We start from the raw sequence: 23,014 nt of genomic DNA, 5'->3' as shown, positions 1-23,014 counted from the left end.
TCTTCTTCTACGGCACTACAGCCCAAAGTGAGCCTTGGCCTCCTTTATTTTTTGCCTCCACCCTTGTCTGTCTGTGGCTGCTCTTCTCCATACACGGACTCCTAAAAGTGCTTGTGCGTCGCTGCTTACTGTGTCTTCCCAGCGCTTTCTTGGCTTTCCAACTGGTCTCTTTCCCTGCATTCTGGCGTTCAGTGCTCGTTTTGGTAGCCTATCCTCTCCCATTCGTATCACATGTCCGGCCCATTGCAATCTTTGTATTCTAATGAAGTCTGACAGTGGTGTTTCCTTATACAGTTGATAGAGCTCGTTGTTAAAATTAACCCCTTTACTACTGTCTTATCCATATGAAGCTTGTTCTGAAGCTATTTTCTTGTGGCATTTTAAATTAATTTATATTTAAATGGGAATAAGCCACAATTAAAGGTTAAAATACGTTTATTTTAATAAACGTATTTTAACCTTTAATTGTGGCTTATTCCCATTTAAATATAAATTGTCTTATCCATGTCCATGTCCATCCTGAGGTTTAAAACTTGCACGTATTCCACCTATTTATCTTGACAGCAGAGTGGGCATACTGTGATTGTTTTATGTTGTTTTATTATTCTGTGCCAGTACTATTCTTCTTTCTGTTTTTTTTTTTGATTGCTTACTTATGCAACTGCCAGAGCCAGGCCAATACCACAGAACAGAAATACTATAAAGAAGATTTGAACCCTGTCAATGTCATTGTCATTATTTTAGAGGGAATATACAATTACAAACAAAGGATATAAACATTTAAAAAAAAACGTTACTTTTTTTAAACTTAAACTAATTTTTTTCTGCAGTGTTTAGTTTTTCAACGTCTAGGTGGTATTTCTAGTTTCTACGTTTATGTTGTGTTAAAAATGAGCTATTGGAACTGGTATGATAGTGATAATGACGATTATATGTCTGATACTTATAACTGGAGTTACAGGGGACACCCATTCAAGCAACACCAATCTACATCAGCAGCCTTTGCTAGCAGAAAATATCCATACCTAGCAGAATACTCTACTACAAGCGTAACATGCAGAGGATGCTGGAATACAATTCCAAAAGGTGCTTTACGTCTTGGTGTCAGTGTTCAAGATTTAAAAGATGATAATAAAGTCCAATACTGGTATGATTTTGGATGCTTCTTCAAGAAGCAAAGACCAAAAAACACCGTTGATATTTATAATTTTGAGTCATTGAAAATATCTGATCAAAATAAAATAAAAAAAAGAGTTGAATCATCTTCATTTCATATTCTTCCGGATACAATTCTTACAGGAAAGAAACGAGGCGCTGGTATAGCTATTAAACAAAAACAGAAAGCGTTAAAAGACTTTAAAATAGAATATGCAAAATCTGGAAGAGCTATGTGCCGTGGGTGTCTTCATAAGATTCTTAAAAATGAAATACGAATTTCTAAGAAAAATTATGATACAGAAGTTGGAAAAAAATTTGATGGGCAGGATATGTGGCACCATGTTACTTGTTTTGTTGCATTAAGGGAAGATTTGGGTTATTTTGAAGCTGCTGACAAATTACCAGGCTTTAAGGTTTTAAAACCAGAGGATCAAGATTTGGTTTTAAAAGAGTTATATGCTGTAAATCCTGATGATCCAGAAATAAAGAAAGTAAAAATAGAATCTACTACTTCAAACACATCTCAAAATGAATTAAACAAGGATGATAAAAAACTCTACAAAGCTCAAAATAAGATTATGTTTGACTATAGAGATAAATTAAGTAAATTAACAGCAAAAGATCTAAAAAGTTTACTGGAAGTTAATAAACAGGTTGTGCCTGAAGACAAGGTAGCGATGCTAGATAGGCTAGCAGATGCAATGACATTTGGAGCACTACTCCCTTGCATAAAGTGCAAAGGCCAACTTGTATTTGAAAATGGTGGTTATATGTGCTCAGGTAGATTATCAGAATGGGCAAAGTGTGATGCTTCAGAAAAAGAACCTGCAAGACAACAGTTTACAGTGCCGGCTGCACTTTTAACAAAGAAACTAGCTGATTATATTTATGAGCCAAGAACTAGAATAATAATAAGTGAATTGCCTAGTACAAGTGATAAAAATGAAACCAATTATTTCAAACCAAGAGTCAACAAGGAACCTCCAGCTTTGTATGACATGCTTTTTGTTATTGTGGGCAAACCTCCAAAAGGTGAGACATATTGTGTTATATAATACAGTATACACCCTCTATAACGAACACGGTTATTACGAGGTTTCGCTTATAACGAGATACATTAGATGTCCCGTGAAATTTCTGTTGAACTATAACCGTCTATAGCGAAACAAATTTGGTTATAACGAGAGAAAATAAGATCCAAAAACGTGTTTTTTACGTTTTTAGTCCGGTCGTGGCTATAAATAAATACCTTTTCAAACAGCCCCTCAATAAACTTAACTGCAGCCCGCAATAAACTTCTTTACAATGAATAAATACAACTGTTTCACATCTTTAGAAAATATATGATAGAATGATACTGGACCATTTAAAGCAGTTAAAAATAACAGAGTTCTTAAAATTGCAGAAGCAATAGTTTATGTTATCCTTGAAAATACGATTTATACATTATGTAGTTGGAAAAAAATATAAGTACAGCTTTTTATTTTAAACAACTCTTTTATGTTTTAATATATTTCATTGACAATAAAAGTAAATAACTTTTTTTAAAAAACGTCATTCAAATAATATTTATTAACATCTTATATTGCTCCGAATGGCTTCACTATAGGAAGTTAATGGTTTAGAAAACTACAGATTCATATGTATGCACAGTATTATGATTGTCTGATATAACGAGATCGGCTTATAATGAGGTAATTAGTCTGTCATTTCAGTTCTCGTTATAGAGGGAGTCTACTGTATTTAAAAATTATGTTTAATTGTCACCATTGATTTGATATCTTTTGAAGGTACCATCATCTCTTGAAGGCAATAATTATTAGTAATATTTGTCTGGTAGAGGTTTTCAACATTTCATTCAGTCACTATTGGATTGTAAATCACAGATAGCTCTGTACACTTAATGATATGCAATCTTCTAGCTAGAAGCATATTGTGGATAAAGATATCATTTACCTCATAGACCTCTCTACTCCTGTGCAGATGAGTTTTAGCTCTTCCTATCAATCTTCTTTTGGGCTTATGCCTTGCTTCAATAGATAGTTAAACATTTTCCTTTCTGAGCCTCTTGTGCTTGCCGATTGGACTTCTTGATGGACTTTCACTAGTTGTTATCTATCTATGAAAGTATGTTTCCAGATGGCTTATGCTGTGTTGTACTCAATCCTTGATTGCTTTGTTACTTCCTGTCATCTATGTCCCTGGACAGCAGCTACTAGAATTTCTTAAACATTTATACCACTTTTTTGATGGGCGATAGAAATATGGAGGCAACATTACTGGTCATGTCAGTGTATATGATATAATGTTGGTTTTTAGGTAAAGATGAAATTAAAAAACAAATATTATCCATGGGTGGAAAGCTTATTACAAAAATTGATGAGAAAGTGGCAGCCATTATTTCCACTACACAAGAAGTGGAGAAAATGAACATGCGAATGCAACAAGCAGAGAAGTTTGATATTCATGTAGTGCCTGATGATTTTCTAGATGAAGCCAAAAACAATGTTGGTAAAATAGCTGACTTAATTATAGAGAAAAGCATTTGCGAGTGGGGTTCAGATCCTACTGATCGTTTACCAAAAAAGGATACTGTTCAATACAAAAGTATTTATAGTAAATCAGGGCCAGCTAAGGTTACTATTAAACTGAAGGGAGGTTCTGCTGTTGATCCTGAATCAAATTTGGTAGATCGTGCACATGTATACGAAGAGGGTGATACAAAGTATACAGTTGTGTTAGGTCTTACTGACATTCAGCTAGGAAAAAACAGCTACCACAAATTGCAGTTACTTGAACAGGACTCACTTCATTCCTATTGGGTATTTCAAGCTTGGGGCAGGTAAGCATTCATATTACTAATAAACCAATAATTTTTAAATACTCTGTTAAAATTTTCTGTAAATTACACACTGTTAAATACACAGAAACATTTTCTGTGTAATCTAGAGAGATATAAGCGGTATAAATACCACTTTATAGTAATTTTATGCTATAAGAGGTTTTTTAAAAAAGTTGTTCTTGAACTCTTCTAGCTATGCAGTCCTTACTTCCTAAAACGTAGGAAATGTCTATTCTTGTATCAGTTTTTTTTTTATTTTTATTTTTTGAGAATAGGAAGTAGTCGCATGGGTCCACTACTAAGGCCGATGAATATGGAAGATGAGAGAAAATGATGATACATTTATTTGACACATTACAAAACGTTCCACATTCCGAAAAGTCTATTAAACTTACCTAAAATTGTTTTACTCCTATATACTCATTTACTTTCTTTTAGAATTGGTACAAATATTGGAGATCGTCAAACATTGCCTTTTTATACATTAGACTTAGCCAAGAATTTCTTTGTTGAGCAATACAAAAAAAAAACCGGAAACGATTGGGATAATAGACATAACTTTAAAAAGCAGCCCAATATGATGTATCCAATTGATGTCGATTTTGCTGAAGATCTTAAAAAGTATGAAATTTCAGAAACGCCTTCTGTCTTACCAACTTCTGTTCAAGACTTACTTAAGATGATATTTGACATAAATGCTATGCAAAAACTCATGCTGGAATTTGAGTTAGACACCCAGAAGATGCCATTGGGAAAATTGAGTAAAGCTCAAATGGAGAAAGCTTTTGGGGTTCTAAGTGAGCTACAAACGTTAGTCTCCGCTAAAGCAGACCGTGCCCTATTCATAGATGCATCTAATAGATTTTTTACGTTTATCCCTCATTCGTTTGGATTGGGTACTCCTCCAGTAATGGATAATGAAGATATTATTAAAAAAAAAGTCGAAATGCTGAATAGTTTACTGGAACTTGAAATCGCATATAACTTAATGCAGACTGCAAACAAAGGTGTAGACGACTACTACAAAGGACTAAATACAGAAATCGGCATACTTGATAAAAACTCTAGAGAATTTCGGATTATTCAAGATTACGTGAAGTTTACACATACAGTTACTCATAATCAATACAAATTGATTGTTGAAGAAGTTTACACCATAAAAAGACAGGGAGAGGAAGAAAGATTTAACAAATTCTCACAAATGCATAATCACAAGCTTTTGTGGCATGGTTCCAGAGTGACAAACTTTGCAGGTAAGTCCCGTTACAGCTCACAAATTTGTTTGATATTTAATACCTTTCTCCCTTTTTGGAATTGGTTTGTTTCAGATGTATAAAATATATACAACCGAAGCTTGGAGCATGGTTCTAAAAGGGCCAAAGTCATCAAATGCTGTTTTTGGGAAACTGCTTTGGAAGATTCTTGTACAGAATAATCTACATAGTTATTACTAATATTTTTTATAGTACAACACTGTTTTTTTGTCTTGTCGTTCTTACATCGATTACGGAATGTTTGGAATCAGTAAAACTGGCCCACATTTGTTTTTTGTTATAGCAAATATGACATTGGCCCTTTTAGAATATAAAAAAATAAACCAAAGTGTGACTTTGGCCCAATTAAGGAATAATAAAATTGCAATAATTTTTATTTTATAAAAACATGGTCACAATTAGTAGGATTACAATGCTAATATTATATCTCATTATCTTGATCGTACTCCTCATCTGCAATAAAGTTATCTGTTACAGTTAGTGATGTAGTTAAAGTATTAAGAAACTGAAGGTAATCCAGACGACTAATCTCCTCAACCTAAGGTAACATGTTCTTCAGATGTTGTGATTTATTCGCTGGTATGCTCAATGGTATATCAGAAATTGGTAACAAAGGAGTACTTCCAGAATTTCTAGTTCTTGTTCTTAATAACCTCAATGTTTTATAAGGCTCATCGTCGGTAAAGGAGTTTTGTATATTTCGTCACATCAAGATTTTCACTTGAATAGTAAATAAGCCTTATTTTAGACCACACTACTGATTGTGCTTGACTATTGGTTTTTTAATGCTTAAATTTGCCAGATAATAATGATTTAAAACAAAGAAATCCTTCTTGCTTCATTTCATGAACAAAAAAGGGTGGTTTTCTGGGTGTTAGTCGAATAAGGTTAGCCCAGTCTCTAGGAATATCTATCTTTGCAGTAGTAGAATTTTTAGTTTTTTCTATTGCAACATGTATAGTGTCTGCTTCCATGTGAGTGTGTCCGGGTACTAGAAATTTGTGATAAATATTAATCTCCCTTCCTTGACGTTTGGAATGTTTAATAACGGTAAGAAGCATAACTGATCGTAAAATATTTCGATTTTGCCCAGGGTAGCAGTCGCTATACATAATGATTTTATTTATATGAGAGGGAAAACTATTTAAGTAGATATAAGACGAAGCAATTTCTTGCTCACCTCTTTGAGCTATAGTTTCATTCCATAGATAGCATTTAGCTGAGTTCCTTGCGTCTCAAAAATGGTAAGGTTCAGAGTCCACAATTTTTTTTAAAGAATGAAATGCTGCTTTTAAAGTAGGGAGTGGGTAAACATTTTTGTAGGTCAAAACTGAAGACCACCAAATTTGGATTAAGTTTGCATGCCAGTTTATCTTTCTTTTTCTCTTGATAAGCGAACTCTGCTAATTGTTTATGTTCAAATTTTTCACTATCAAGGTTTGCTCTTTCATTTTCATCTGTAACGGATTTAAGGAGTAAAGAAAAGCTTATCGCAAGTAGTACACATATCATTATACGAACACATAGATTTTTTGTGTGTCATTCTCTTCTCAGTCTCTTCAATTATAGCTGAAAATAGTTTATATTATCATACCATTTTAAATTCTTTTAGGTATTTTATCGCAAGGACTTCGAATAGCTCCTGCGGAAGCTCCCAACAGTGGCGCAATGTTTGGAAAAGGTATTTACTTTGCTGATATGGTATCTAAGTCAGCCAATTACTGCTTTGCTAACAGACTAAACCCCATAGGATTAGCATTACTTTGTGATGTCGCATTAGGAAACATGTACGATAGGTTGGATGCAGATAACATTAGAAAGTTACCTGAAGGAATGAACAGCTGCAGAGGTAAATTATTTAGTTTAAATCTGTTAACTCTTTGTACAATTTTAAGATTTTATAAGATGAGCATAAAAAGATTACACAGCAAAAATTTTCACATTTAAGTTTGTCTCCTATTTTCTATATTAGACTAATTTTGCCCATATGTTAGTTATAATTTTAATGCATCTGTATTCATACGTAATTTACACAGCATGGCACTTTTTTGTTTCTTTGCGCCAGTTTTGCTTGTTTAACCTCCTTAAGAGTAAAATTGTGTTTCTAGCAGATCTTGAAAATGGGTTTTCCAAACTAATTTTATTTTTGTTAAATATTGGGTGGTTCTCTAATTAGGTATTTGTCCTTCTGGGACTCTACACAAATTTGTTCGGAATTTCTATTCTTCTCATATATATATTCTTCCTTGTTTCGAAGATATTTATGAGCTGCTCTTAGGTCGTTCCTTTAAAGGTTTTTTTTTTTAATTTTCTGTATCTTATCATTTTCGAGTTTTTTTCACTTCAGTACATTTTATTTATTTTCCGTCGTGTTTCATCAAAAATTCTTAATTGTATCATTTCACCCTTTCCTGCTTTCTTTTTTTGCCTATGGTTTTTATTGCTGAGTTTATTACTTTTTTCTTAAACTCTTTCCAATATTCTTCAGTGTCAGGTTGTCTATCTTTTTTTTTTCTTGTGTCTTCTAAATGTGTCTATCTTCTAGGGATGTTGGCGACCACATTAACCCATCTTATTCTATTCACAGTAGCTCGAAATAGATTTGTTTACGTTAGACCAGTCCACTTCCTAATGTCGGACAGGCAGGATGTACGTCTACGTCCAGGGCCTCTCTTACTCACAATCTTGCCTTGTAGAATAAAAGCTATTCGAACTCCTCCCAATATTGAGAGAGTTCGACGTGCTGTGAATCGTAACCCTCGGCGTTCACTTGGCAAACATACACAAGTGCTAAATTTGTCTCGTGCCAGTATCCAGCATATTTTAAAAAAGAATTTAAATTTTCACCCCTATAAAATTCAATGAAGCCAATATTTGAAATTATTTTAATCTAATATTCAGTAAGTAATTTACTAAGGAAATCTTATCTGATATGATGACTCGTTTTTTGGGATGAAGGTGGCTTCGATGGGATGAAGTAATTCGAAGTAATGATAAAACAAATTATACAATTTATTCTTCAGCGTGTTACAAGCATCGAGATTTGACTGGAAAAATAAAACTTAGCATTTGTATTTACTTAGAAATAATAGCTTGTATTCAAATCAATTAACCATATTTATTTTTTTTAATTTCAGGTTTAGGAAGAACTCATCCTGATCCAAATTATGTCCAAAAAATTGGTAATATTGTGGTACCGACTGGAAAAGGTGTCCATCAGCTAGCAGCAGCTACATCTTCTTTGCTCTACAATGAATACATTGTTTACGATGTAGCGCAAGTGAACATAAAATACTTGGTGAAGATGCGTTTCGACTTTAAACATCCCGTATATTAGTGAGAAAAAAACAGATTAGAAAAATAGATTGATGAATAAAAAATATTACAGGTACCTATGAGTTTTAAATCATAGGAGGGCATAATTAATGAAAAATACGTATCAAAATACTCAGATCGTACCTATTTTTTACAAAGGCCAAATTTCGAAAATGTATTTTTTTACCTGTAGTATTTTTTTATTATATCACGAGCAATTTTTGTATTGAGAAGTTATTGTGTTATAAAAGGACGGTTAATTTGAATATTTATTATTTAAATTCAAATCCATCAACAATTTGCCGAGATAATTACAAAAAAACCATTTTTTGTAACAAATCTTGATAATAAAGCTTTATATATATATATATATATATATATATATATATATATATATATATATATATATATATATATATATATATATACATATATATTAGAAAAGATTATTTCGACCAAAAAATAATTTATAAATACGTCAAATTATCGGGTAAAGTGGTCTGTAATAAAAATCTTTCTTTTTTCTTAATTACTCAATATTTCGCCATTTATTTAACAGCTTCTTCAGGAGTAAACTAAAACAATTTGAACATTACAAAAAATGGCGTACAAATACATTTTAAAACACTTACAGAATTTAAAAGATTTCGCAAATAAAAAATGACATTGAAGTATTTGAAAAATTGTATGTCAAGATTAAATTGTCTTAAGCACGTTCGTTACAGCTATACGATAAAAAATTAAAATTATTTCAAATGTAAAAATAAAAATAACAATAAAAGAAAAGTAAGAAGAATAATATTTCTTTGATGAATTATTAAGGTTAGTTGTTATTAAGATGAATGTTGGCTATTTTGAATATTTATAAATTTTGTTCAATATGTTACAATATATGTTACTTAACTGTCCAGTGTCCGTTTTATAATTTAAAGTGTTTTTATTTTTGTTAATGTAATACATCTCAAGAAATAATCTACTTTTGTAGTTATCAGTCTGTTCACAGACTCTCAAACTCTCATTCCTACATAAATATCCCACTTTTTCCAATCTCCGCCAATCAAAGTTCGTCATATTTATCTCCATCTACCATTTAGATAACAAACAACAATTTTACCTACAATTATAACTTTCCTAAAAACTATTAACATGCTAATCGTTTCTACAAATTCTTAAAAACTAACGGAGAATTATAAATTTTAAATATTTCGATTCTATTGTCTTATTCACCGTATCGGCGTACAAGTCTATTTGGAAAATCCACTCGCATTGTTCGATTATTTCACTACGTTCACTCAAATATATTTTACAAAGAAAATAATTTATGCATATCTTTAAATTTTGTTTACTACAGGTAATCCAAAGATAATGGACTTTCATTTCTTCGAAATATCTTTTATAGTTTATCAGTTGAAATATTTTGAATTATTATATTTTATACTTTGAAATATATTAAGAGCAAAACCAATATTATTTTCAATTTTACATATACATATATATATATATATATATATATATATATATATATATATATATATATATATATATATATATATATATATATATATAATTATCCAAGGACAGATTCAGGGCAAACGAAGCGTGGGGAGATGACGTATATCTTGGCTGCGCAATTTAAGAGACTGTTTCCAGTGCACATCTAACCAATTATTTAGAGCAACAGCTTCAAAGATACGAATAGCAATGATGATTGCCAAACTCCGTAGCGGAGAGGGCACTTGAAGAAGAAGAAAAACAACAAATTATTTTTGCTAAAACTGTCTTTAGATAAACCATCGAGCCCCACGTTGGGCGCCAGCGTGTACCAATAAAGCAACCATCTAGATCGTTGGGTGCCAATTGTTTAATAAAACGGCACCTCGGTCGTGTAACTATAAAAGAACACTTAAGATGCGGATTTTATTATTAGGGCTTCGACTATCTCATTTTTCTATCTATCTATATAAGGATTTTTACAGCTGTCGCCGCCTTCCTTCTTTCAGCCAACGTCTCCAGTCCTTTCTGTTCTGCCATTCTCCATCTCTAAGGCCTCGTCTTTCCATGGCCTCGTCCACTTCATCCCTCCATGATCTTCGGGGTCTACCTCTTTTCCTCCTTCCTATTGGGCTCCATTCCGAAATCTTTGCTATCCACCTTGTATGATCTGTTCTTCTCACATGTCCATACCAAATTAAACGTTTTTCTTCGATGTAGCTGAGTATGTCTTGTTCTACTGCCATTCTTCGTTTTATCTCCTCATTTCTGATGCGATCCATTTTTGTCACTCTGCAGCTTCTTCTCATGAACTCCATTTCAGTTGCTGTGATTTTGGACCTGTTTCGTTTATTTATTACCCAATTCTCTGCTCCATAGGTCATTATACTGCGTACCAAGGTGTTATAAATTCTCTTCTTTGTATTTCTGGTAATCTGTCTATCACACAGTACCCCGTTCATTTGTTTAATACATGTTCTTGTCTGCTCATTCTTAGGATGTCTTAATGCAAATTGTACAATGTGTAGGTATCTTAATGCAAATTGTACAATCAGAAATTTGGCAGTGGCTACATACAAGATCTTTTCTCCAGTAAGAAATCTGAGTTTGCTTTTTTCTTTCATTACGTTGTTTTTTGCGCCATAATCCATCATTTGCGCAGACATATATTGTTAGTAAACCAACATCACTTTTTTAACGGCTTATTTAAAGATATTTTTTGCAAAATATTTGTTTTTCAGTTTTCCTTACACTCTTAACATTTAAGAATAAACTGCTCTTTGTTAAATAACTTTAGAAGCATATTGTAGACAGCAATCAGTGTTTAAATTTTTGATATCTTAAATAAACGTTTAACAATACCTCCTTAATTTACAAACCGATCTGTTTGAAATTTTGCACACTTATATAGACAGATAATAGCCTTCTTATCAAGGTGTTATATCTTAGTTACGGCCATTATGGCAAAATTTAGTAACATTTATTGAATATAATACAAAACAATTGTTGCAATTATCTCGGGTGACAGTTGATGGATTTGAACTTGGTAAAAATTCAAATTAACAATTATAGTTTTTTATAACACAATAATACAAAAATTTCTCCTAGTATATTTAAAAAACTTTGGCTCTTGTTTTGACTTTTTACCTCGATACCTATTTCTCGTGAAGTATGTCCTCCGTATGACTTACGTAAGTTACCAGACAGGTCCCTATCATAAATTTTCCCGTGAAATCCATCATTTTTACATTTCTATAATGGGATATTTATTTGTTAATGTGTTTTGATTTGTTATAAATATTGAGCGTATAAACGACACATTGCTAGGTCGACTGAGGGACGATGGGACGAAGAGTACGGTAAAAGATGGGAACGTAGGTTCAGTGTCATCCATTCCAAATATCCCTGCCGGAAAACATCGCAGCTTATAGTATTATTTTAAACGTTTTCTCTTTAAAATTCTTGTGTATTAATTGTAATAAGTACATAGTTTAATCTTATTTTTATATTTAAATGATGTTAATATTTCATTCAATATGCTGCTGCTTATATCAACTTAAAAATTCTGGTTTATATAGAAATAGTCTATAGTTCTAAAATATTATAATGTTGATATTATTTGACTGTGCAATACATGGCTGTGCAATACATGGCTGTACTTTTATATTTATGTAGTTTCAAGTTTGTTGTAAGTCATGGTATGTTATACTGTTGTATTATGATTAATATCGAGTTTATTATTTTTATCATTGTTTTTAAGGTTTATAGGGATAAACATTCCGTGTTTTGGAATTATTTCTTCCTGACGTTTCTTCTGCAACATCCCAATAATCCTCACAACTGACACCAGTTAGCAAACAGTAAACTAATAGTTTATTTCATCCATCAATAGTTTCAAGACATCAATATCTCTTGAAATGTGTCCGAAATATACATGATACGTTTCTTTATTGTGTTTTTGTTTACGAAACAGTTTTTTTTTATAATTTCTACTGTTATTACTAATGTACCTAATTATAACGTAAAATAATGATATATTAGTTCATCTTTTATATGTCTTATTATTATAGTTTTGTTTATTGTAGTTTTGTTCTTTGTTGATATGCATGTTATGATACGACAATAAATAAATTTAATAAAAAACAGACTAGATTACTAAATCCTTTCCACACTCACGGTATTTATATTTTGAAACATAATTCCATAATTGTTTGACCCTTGTCAGTTGAAGCGGTTAAAATAAAAGTGGTGGTGGTAAGTCAGTTATTTGTCATTACTTATTATGCTCATATTCGTTTTGTCTATATTCAAAACTATTTGCAAGAAAAATGGGTCAAACGTCTTCTCTTGTCTCATAGATGGCAGCTCCGGTTTGATCGGCAAGCGAAACCACTCATATCGTAATTAAATTGTGATGTAAGCATGGATGTATGACTATCGTGGTTAAGCATACAGAGGCTGTAATGTATAGTTCGTCCCAAACCCTTCTTTCAGTGCGTCATAGTTGATCGAATTCTCTCTAACACATTAAGCTAGAAGTGACAGAAAAAAACGTCTGTGGAGGAGTTTGGTTGGAGTTTAGAATACGCTAAATAGATATCCAATCAATGATACGCATAAATATAATTTGTTGCAGATTGTCTCGATCGTGACAGTACTTTCACAATGTCAATTGATAAAATGATAATTGTCATTCCAGGTATAGTACATCCACTAATAATTTTCCAACATAAACATGTCTGATTCTGGTATCAAAGAGACCGCCTTTCAAATCAAGGTTGTCAGACATATTTCCTAAAATTCCTAAGGTTATATTTAAAAAATATTCTCTATCCGCTATTATTCAATTGCTAGTCAAAGAACGACACTCTTAAAAAATGATATGAACATATTCCCAAAAAATATATCTATAAATTAATTAACTAGGTACTAATATTTCCATGGACTCTTCACTAATGAATTAAAGCAACCGTGAACGTTTATATATTACTTATGCTCTAAGTAATTTTCGAATATCGGCAACATTGTAGGAGAGTAGGTAGTCTGGAGAGAATTTGAACATTCGATCTATCTTGACGTTGCCATGTTGGTGAATTTAGCGGTAATACTCTTATAGATATAATGATCGACTTTTAAGAAATCAGACATCTTTTAAGAATCCAAGTTCTCAAAAACGGTTACAAGAATTGTATTATTTTTTTCCAAATTTCATTGATTTTATACCTTACCTGGAAACATGAAAAATTGCAGATATATTAATATGTTATATTAAAGTTACATTCAGTAATTTTAAAGTCATGCATTATGACAACAGCGCATCGCAAAGCGATAAATCGTAATCAACACCTGTGTGTCTGGCTCGGTGACACCATAAAATATTCCTATTTGGAAGCAGATATCACAGGCGGAGTATGTATGGAGTTTATAAGGTAAGTAATATTATATTTTTCTAGAATGGCATTTTGGAGACCGTTTGAAACGAATGATCAAGATGCATCAACTTCTGTGTTATCAATAAATAATGAAAATGATTTTAATGACAGCCCGGAATTAAAAAATAAAGATTTGCACGTACAATCCCAAAGAATAGTTTTAAATATGTATGAGTGTTTAAAAAAAGAAAATATTGGGATGGCTGATAATGCAATTGTTTCGAGAATTCATATATTAACAAAAATCGGGTATAAGACGATATATACAATTATTAAATTAGGCACTGTTACAGATCATTCCTTAAAACGAAAGCGACCAAATAAAAAATTGGGTAGGATTGACACTGCTGCAAAAGACGTTATTCAGCGAACAGTTTACAATTTTACAGGCACACTGACGATTCTTTTCAGTCCTTATAATTAATTTCTTTACAGCTATCGCGATGCATCTTGAACACTAGTATTCATTATTATACAGTGTGTCGCATTTAAGATGAAGACAACTCTATATATCAGCTACTAAAATACATACAGATTTGACATTTTGCACAGTCATACATGTTGTTAGTGCACATTTTTTTAAGATAGTCATCTGAAATTTAAATTTTAAACGCGGCTTACTGCGAATCCACAAACAGGGTAAATTTTCGATATTTTGCTTCGCGTTAGAGAAATCGGAAAAACTTATTTGGAAAAGTTGTTCCACTTATTGTAAACGCACATACCAAATTTCATGACAAAATTCGCAATTTTAGTTTTTCAGTATTATTTGTAATCTCGATCCTAAATCTACAATTGGCTGTCTAAAGATGCATCTCGGGACAGCCAACTGTCCGTTTTAGAATCCTGACTACAATTGAAGAGCTTATTTCCAAAGTGTCTTACATCCATATAATGAAATCCATGAAATTACAGATTTTCATACAAATTTAACATACAAATTATACAATTTTACAATTTTCATATGCACTTTTAAATGGTAAATAAGAAGTTGTTTTGGTACATATAACTTTATTCTAGACTTGAAGAAATCTATAAAGTTTAAAAAAAGAAAATTTAAAAAATCGAAATTTTGGATTTAAGACACTGGAAATAAGCTCTTCAATTAATGAAAAAAGTAAAAGTGCGAATTTTGACATAAAACTTTGTTATGTGGGGTTAAAATAATATTTGGAACATCTTTTCCAAATAACTTTTTCAGATATCTCTAACTCGAAGCAAAATATTGAAGATTCACCCTGTTTGTGCATTAACAGTAGGCCGTGTTTAAAAATTAAATTTCAGTTGACTATCTTAATTGCTGGATAGACAATGTTTTAAAATTTTCTGACAGAATGAGCCATTATTTACAGATAATTGTAAAAAAATATTATGGTTTATGTAAAAACTAAATAATAAGTCCAATATTCTTATAAATCACTAAAATTAACAAGCTTTAATTTGAAAGAATTAATTTGTTATTTATTCGGTGTTGTGAGCCCGCTCCCATTTGAAAAAAAAATTGATTCTGTCCTTTGAAGAGTCCTATTCAAAAATGCCCCGTTTAAACAAATCGAAGGTTGAAGGGTGCCGGACATTTTTGCCGGAAACAATTCAAATTCAAAAGATCACCTTTTTCTGCTACGGAAAATATTGCTCCGATTTCTCACCAAAATCAATGTTGATACTTTAGTTTAGATACTCTTGAATCTCAAAAATACTCATTTACATATTTTTCAAGCCTCGAAAATGCATATTAGGTATCGCATTTTTCGGATTTTAAATCGCTTATATCTCCAAAACTATTAACTTTTGAGAAAAATGACATAGATCTTATTTAGAGTCACCCAAAAACCTAAAAAATATTTTTTGGAGCACAAAAGGTGATATTTTGAATTTGTTTAAAAAATTGTTTAAACAATTTCTGCCCAAAAATTGAGAAATTTTCCTGAATATAATTATGTAAAAATTAATAAAAATTATATGATTTTTCTTGAAATATGCGTTTGATAACTGATCCCTTTTCTTAATTTCCACGCCAATGGTCGGCACCGACATCAAAGAACCTCAAAAGCCGACGCTTGGCAAATTGACAATGGAAAAAGTATAAGTATTTTCAGACATTTTATAGTGAAAATTTAATTTTGTATTTATTTATTGTATAATAATAATATTTTAAATATGCCGAGATATATCGAGAAAGAACAAAGACTAATATTAAAATCATTAAATTATTTTCAATTAGAAAAAGACAGATTACGATCCTGCAACTGTCAAATTTAACTAAAATGTCATGCAACAATTCTCGACATTCTTAGAATCCTATATGACGTCAAAATTAGTGACGCACTGAAAGAAGGGTTTGGGACAGACTGTAAGTCTGACTTACACCACTTTTCTATCAGTCAAGTGGCAGTTTTTCTGGATGTTGTTATTGACTGTGTAACTTAATATTTTGCCTACCACATACGGTATTATTATGGGGGTTGAAAGTTGAGGACAGAAACTATTGGGGTGGAAGGGCAAGCACAATAAACGAAACTAAGGCGAACGGCACACAGGGTTTGTTTGGAGAGCTGGGATCGTGGATAAGTAAATGAAACAGGGGGATTGGATTGGGACAACTACAAAAATGAAACAAAGGGGTACTTATATGAATCTCCTGGAACAAATGGACAAAAAAACAAAGGAATGACCTAGCAATTTAAAATGGACGCCGCTTACAGTCGGTTACAAGTATAACGATTACAACAACTAGTTGTAACTATTGAAATAATTAATAGAAATGAAAAATATATCTTTTTAAATGAAACTCCAAAAAGGGGTTATAAACTTTTTTTAATAAATAAAAAAAATGGTTTAGAGAAATAAATCAAACATTTAGTACTGTCTCGACATAAACAGTTACAAAATACAGATGGCACAAAAAAAATACTATATTAATAGTTACAAAAATTTATACCAAAATAATAAAGAAAAAAAGCTTACATATGTCCTATTCATTTACAAACTCTGTTGCTACAAAACTTACAAATGTTTCTCTGCTATAAACTGTGAGAAATAAAAAATTATCTTTTCAAATAATGAAAGCAATCATTATTACTAAAAAATGTCTGTCTTTACTTTGAAATTAAACACAAAAAGTTACCTGGATTTTCACTAAACTACTTTAAATTTTCTGTAATCTGGACTTCATTGGAATTTCTGGGGGTAGAACTAGGCTTCACTGGAATTTCTGGGGGTAGAAACTGGACTTAAACCCTCTGCTTAACGAACACACGAACAAATTCATCTCCAAACTGCCAAAAAACCTGGGATGACAACCAAGGAGAAACAAAACGGGGATGGAAACAACGATTCTTCCAAACCTCACTTAAACTCAACTACACATTGAACACATTAAACTGCTATTATTAACTGTACACATTTTCTCCATAAAAAAAGGACGAAGATATTACAAATTCGATGAAAAATTTGGACATAACGCTGCAAGCAGTTGTCAACGCTGACAACGCCTCAGCGAGAGTGATCTAATTATCTTTTAAATTCATTCGCTTTATTTGGTATAAACAAAACACTTACAAAGGGAACGGAAACGCAAAATCTAAAAGAGGCTTCGATCAAAGAATACCGACAAAATATACGCATCTTGTGAAATATAAACAAACTTTAAAATGGTTTACTTTCGACCTCGGTGACGCTAAGATGAATTGAAAGAATTCGATGTTTTAATACGTACAAAAGTAAAGAGAAATACACTGAAAGTATTCCTCGTTACTTTAGCAAATACGAGGGGATTTCAATACATATCCAAAGAATTTGCAAATGCTACAACTGTTTAGTACGGCTGACAACGTTTCCAATGTGTTAAGTTAAAATAATAGTGAACCTAGTGTTTATGCTGGCTCAGGATTGAAGGAATGGCTACCATAGGACTAAGAAAATACAGGTAAGTGGCATTATATTTACGTGTACTGATGAAAAGTGTAACATAAGCACACAATTTATATTTAAACTTAAGTTATAAAGTTTGTGCTGTTAGTACACTCATTGATTTTACTAATGTCTAGAGCCTGACCCACTACTCTGAGCCGCGTAATGTAGGTTGCCTATTATGAATTTGAATCGTGGAAATTACTGACAGACTTGCGCATGACGTCCGACATCGGATAATCATTTTTGACTAAAATAGATGTTAATAATTATTTTTCTTCCAAAACGAATTGTCATTAGAACAAGCAATTTTAGTTCTATCATATAATGATTTAATGACTCCCTTTTTAACATTTATGTTGTGATTTGATTTATAATTTGGATATATGTTCATATATGTGTTGGTTTTTTGTATACATAGTCCCATATTCACTATTTTCCTTTGAGCTTAAAACATCCAGAAAAGGCAACGATTTATTTTATTTCTTTTCCATTGTAAGTTTTATTGACTCCTCCTTTTTATCTTTTATTTATATTAATCAGAAGTGTGTCCAACAGATCATCTACATATTTCCAACGTATTGTGGGCTTTAAATTTTGATTAGGAATATTTGTTTTGAAGTCTTCCATCGATATATTAGCTAATAATGGATTTAAAGCACAGCCCAAAAATTTTGTTTATAGAAATCTTTGTTTAGATGAAAATAAGTGTTGTCAGTAGATAATGTCAACAGTTCCGTTATAGCTGATACATTTAATTTGGTTCTAGTTGTTAATCTATCATTTTGTAATTTGGTCCTAATTGTTTTCAAAGTTTTATCTAATGGTACATTTATATATAGACTATTTATTTATATAAAAACTTACTTGGAAAATATTAATATACAAATCAATGTACCAAATTATATTAACATTTAAAAAATATAGATAATTTTAATGAAATTTGTGATTTTTTTTATCTAATTGTTGTTTTATTTAAGTCAAGCATAGCCACAGCTATACAGATCCCTGTTTATAGTAATAACTTTTCAGTTTATTTTTGAATAATACATCTACAAAAAAGTGCTACATATTTGATTCAGTCATGCCTTATAATGTGATTTTTTTGGCTTGCTCAAAAACGTTTTAGAGACCTTTTCTTTGTAATATCTATAAATGAATAATTTCCCCGTTTCGAAATACATTATTCAGCACAGTCATATAAAAATTATTTATCAACATATATCTAAATTATAAATCAAATCACAACATAAATGTTAAAAAGGGAGTCATTAAATCATTATATGATAGAACTAAAATTGCCTGTTCTCCGATTCAAATTCATAATAGACAACCTACATTACGCAGCTCAGAGTAGTGGGCTCTAGACATTAGTATTGATTTTAGGCAAAATTGTCGTAATCTGTATTTTTTTCATGTAGATATAAAAGTACGTCTGAAAGATATTATCGGTTGTCGCTAACAATGTTTCAATTTCCATGCATCTCATACAGATACCTGTAGTAAATGTGATAGCTATAAAACCACACCTCTGCGTCATCCATGAATTCCATCCGTAGCCCACGTTAAGAAAGCTATGCTTGCAATAAATATAAGAAAAGGAGTGATACACGACTGTCTTCTACTCTTTAACTTGTATTCCGGAGAGGAAATATTTAAGGAAGAAGGAAACAACAGAAGGTATTATTGTGAATGGTGTATGAAACCATAAAAAATATTAGACATGCCGACTATACCTTAGTGCTGGCTAATTGCCGAGAAGACAAAATAAACCAGATCCGGTTTAACAGGGTGACAGTATACAAGTCGGAGATGCCGCACTGGACAGAGTAGAGAAACTCGTGTATCTCGGCAGTAATATTAATGAGAGCTAGGATCTCACCGTAGAAATTAAAAGATGAATAGAACCAGCCCGAGGCTCGAGCTACATTTGTAAAAATGAGGAACGTACGTTGCAGTCACGATCTTAATATTAACCTTCGCATTCGAATGACATATTGCTATATCTTTTCAGTGCTATTGTATGGAGTGGAAACGTGGACTCCAAATGAGGCTATGCTTAAACGCTTGGAAGCCTTTTGAGATGTTGATATACAGACGACTACTAAGAATAAGCTGGGTCGAAAGAGTTAGAAATGAGGTGGTCCTTAGATGGCTGAACCAAACAATACAATTGGTCAATATTATAAAGAAATGCAATCTGGAATAGTTCGGTAACATTATGAGACACCCTGAAAAATATGCATCTAAACATATAAACTTTTGCATCTGATCATTCAGAGAAAGATGCAAGGTAAACGTGGTCTTCGTAGAAGAAGAACACCATGGCCGAAAGACATTGGTACGGAAAATGGACTACATCATTATTTAGAGCTGCTATCAATAAAGTCACCATAACGACTATAATATCTAACATGATATCCAATGATCGACAACGGTCATGAAATTAAAAGAAGACAGTTCTTTTATATAACGTTGCATATATCATCATTCTCTGTTATTTTCCAGACCTGCTAATAGGTTGACGATACACGTAAAATTTTGTGCTCCTATTGATTTTCAAGATTACTCTGTAAAAAATAATTATTGCGCAAAAAAATTTTGAATAATTGTTCTATATATCTATAGTCAGTAGCGATTTTTAAAAATTTGTAAAACTAAGTTTCATCATCATCTTTGACTCTACAAATCTGTATGGGTCTTGGCTTGTTAACGAATTAGTCTCCATTCCCCCTATCTTTCGCTCTGGCTTTCCAATTTCTGACCCCTAGATTCCTCAAGTCATCTTCGACTTGAGTTTTAAATCTAGATCTTGGTCTACCTCTCTTCCTGGTTCCTACTGGCTCTTGATATAATATCTGTCTTTGTGTGTCCATTCTTTCAAGGTGTCCTAGCCACCTTAGTCTATTAATTTTAATAGACCGGATGATGTTGCATTTTTCATAGCATTGATACAATTCAAAATTGTAGCGCCTGCGCCATATTCCGCTTTCTTGTACTCCTCCGTATATGTGCCTAAGTATTCTTCTTTCAAAGCGGCCTAACAGTTCTTCGTAGCTTTTTACCATAGTCCATGTCTCTGACGCGTATGTCAGGACAGGTTTAATAAGAGTTTCATATATTAGTATCTTGGTGTTCTCCTAATTATGTGTGATGTTAAGAGCTGCTTTAGTCCAAAGTAAGCTCTGTTCGCCAGGTATATTATTCTCTTAATTTCTACGCTTACTAGATTACTGTTATTTAGTTGGTAAAAATAAGTTTGTTTAAAAAACTACCTACTAAAAAAATGGCTGATCAATGAACAAAGGTTTGCAATAAAATTGTTAGTGTTTCTATATAAAATTCAATAAATATTTATATTCAAAATAATGAAAAAATTGAGGATCATTAAATGTATTGACTGTAAAATAAAAATTAAAATTGAGTCTTTTATGCATAATAATATTAATCAAATATCGTCAGGAGGTGCAAACACGAGACTATAGCTTAATTGTAGTGTACTAGTTTTTCTTCCAACCTACTGTCAACAAAAGTCTATTATAGAGTGTAAGTACACATACTTTATTATTAAAGAGTTACTGTTCTTAAGAAGTATGTTGAATGAATACACAATCATATATAATTTGCTTATTCTGTTTGTCTGTCCGTAATGACAACCCCAGCGTCAGCATTACATCATATCTCCGTGGTTATTGGTTCGATTGGAGCGTGTGATGTGTTAAATGAAAGGGGGGGGGACAGGATAACGATTATATTAAGACAGACAAAACGAACAAGGCGACTACTAAAAGGGCACTATACCCTATCTTCGTTATAAATGAACGTAGAGGAACATACTAGATATCACAGGACAATATCAATACATATAATTTGCTTATTCTGTCTGTCTGTCCGTAACGAAAACTCCAGCGGCGGCATTACAGCATATCTCCGTTGTTATTGATGATGTAAGGAATATATTCAAATAGAAAAAACAAATGCGACTACCAAAAGGGAACTACACAGTATATTCATTATTAATGAACGTGTAGCGACATACGAGATATCATAGGGCAATATGAATACAAATACATTTACTATAAGACAAATTTTGATTTATTGACTTAAAGAAGGCCTCTGGCTGAATCCAAAATAAACAACCGATCGAATAATAACATGCGACATAGTAAATGAAAGGGGACTATATAACGAATATATTAAGATGGAAAAAAACAAACAAAGCGACTGACAAAAGGGCACTACACCTTATCTTCGTTATTAATGAATATATAGCGACATACGGGATGTCATAGAGGACTATGGATAAAAATAGATTTACTATAAAACAAATTTGGATGTATTGACTTAAAGAAGGCCTCTGGATGAGTACAAAATAAACGACTGATCGAATCGTAACATGCGACATAGCAAATGAAAGGGGAGGAAATAACGAATATATCTGTTTTTAGTTGTTACCACCCGTGGAGAAAGGATTACGACTATTAGACCGAAATCTGTTTGTTACTGTGTAATGGCAAACATGATACTATAGCTAATTTGTTGTGTACCGTTTTGTGCATCTTAAAACGTTTTATTTTGCATTTTTCATATTCATTCATATCAAAATAAATATGCATACAATACTTTTGGTGTGACAAAATAAAAGCATTTTAGTAAAACATCATATATTCTACACTCAATCAATTTCGGAAATCTCAATGAAATGTTACCATAAATCAAGACGAACGTCTCAGAGGTCACCAGTTTAAACTTAAAAAAGAGAACTTTTCTGTAAGATCAAGACAGAAGTTTCTACCAAGTAGTTTTTTAGAACTGGAAAAACCTTAGTGACAACATTGTCTCTGTCCCCTCTACCAACGCGTTTAAAAATAGACTTGACCGTTTTCTAATTATAGTTAAAATATTGTTTTTCTTTTAAACAAAAATTTAAATTTTTTTATATTGTATCTACTAGTTTTTTATTTATGCAATTTTTTTGTTTTTGGGAATAATAATAACTTATCCCACTTAGAATCACACTAGCTTTCATTGTCGTATGGCAGCCTGTTATTTCTAGATATTCCTAGATTTTTGTTTGATTCTGTCGTGCC

General features: G+C 31.9%; 1 protein-coding gene across 2 annotated transcripts; it reads left to right on the top strand.

The window, feature by feature from the left end:
* Positions 1 to 749: 749 nt before the first annotated feature.
* On the top strand, positions 750 to 12,718 carry LOC140437525 (poly [ADP-ribose] polymerase-like). 2 transcript variants are annotated; one of them, XR_011950388.1, is made up of 6 exons: positions 750 to 2,190; positions 3,478 to 4,000; positions 4,439 to 5,253; positions 6,887 to 7,123; positions 8,412 to 8,662; positions 12,341 to 12,718. XR_011950388.1 is itself a non-coding variant. In XM_072527099.1 (5 exons), exons 1-5 carry the CDS (start codon positions 891 to 893, stop codon positions 8,609 to 8,611), a joined length of 3,075 nt encoding a protein of 1,024 aa, XP_072383200.1. In that variant the 5' UTR covers positions 750 to 890; the 3' UTR covers positions 8,612 to 11,148. The 2 variants fall into 2 exon arrangements, 1 of the variants encoding a protein (XP_072383200.1); XM_072527099.1 differs by lacking the exon at positions 12,341 to 12,718 and having other exon boundaries at positions 8,412 to 11,148.
* The last annotated feature ends 10,296 nt before the right edge of the window (positions 12,719 to 23,014 follow it).

This window comes from Diabrotica undecimpunctata, chromosome 3, assembly GCF_040954645.1.
Source record: "Diabrotica undecimpunctata isolate CICGRU chromosome 3, icDiaUnde3, whole genome shotgun sequence".
Taxonomy (NCBI): domain Eukaryota; kingdom Metazoa; phylum Arthropoda; class Insecta; order Coleoptera; family Chrysomelidae; genus Diabrotica; species Diabrotica undecimpunctata.
This window is presented reverse-complemented; position numbering and strand designations above follow the sequence as displayed.

Excerpts from the sequence above, each read along its gene's own strand:
- LOC140437525 (XM_072527099.1), top strand. The coding sequence starts at position 891 with ATGAGCTATTGGAACTGGTATGATAGTGATAATGACGATTATATGTCT. Across the intron at positions 4,001-4,438 it reads GTATTTCAAGCTTGGGGCAG|AATTGGTACAAATATTGGAG; the intron begins GTAAGCATTCAT and ends ACTTTCTTTTAG. Across the intron at positions 7,124-8,411 it reads AGGAATGAACAGCTGCAGAG|GTTTAGGAAGAACTCATCCT; the intron begins GTAAATTATTTA and ends TTTTAATTTCAG.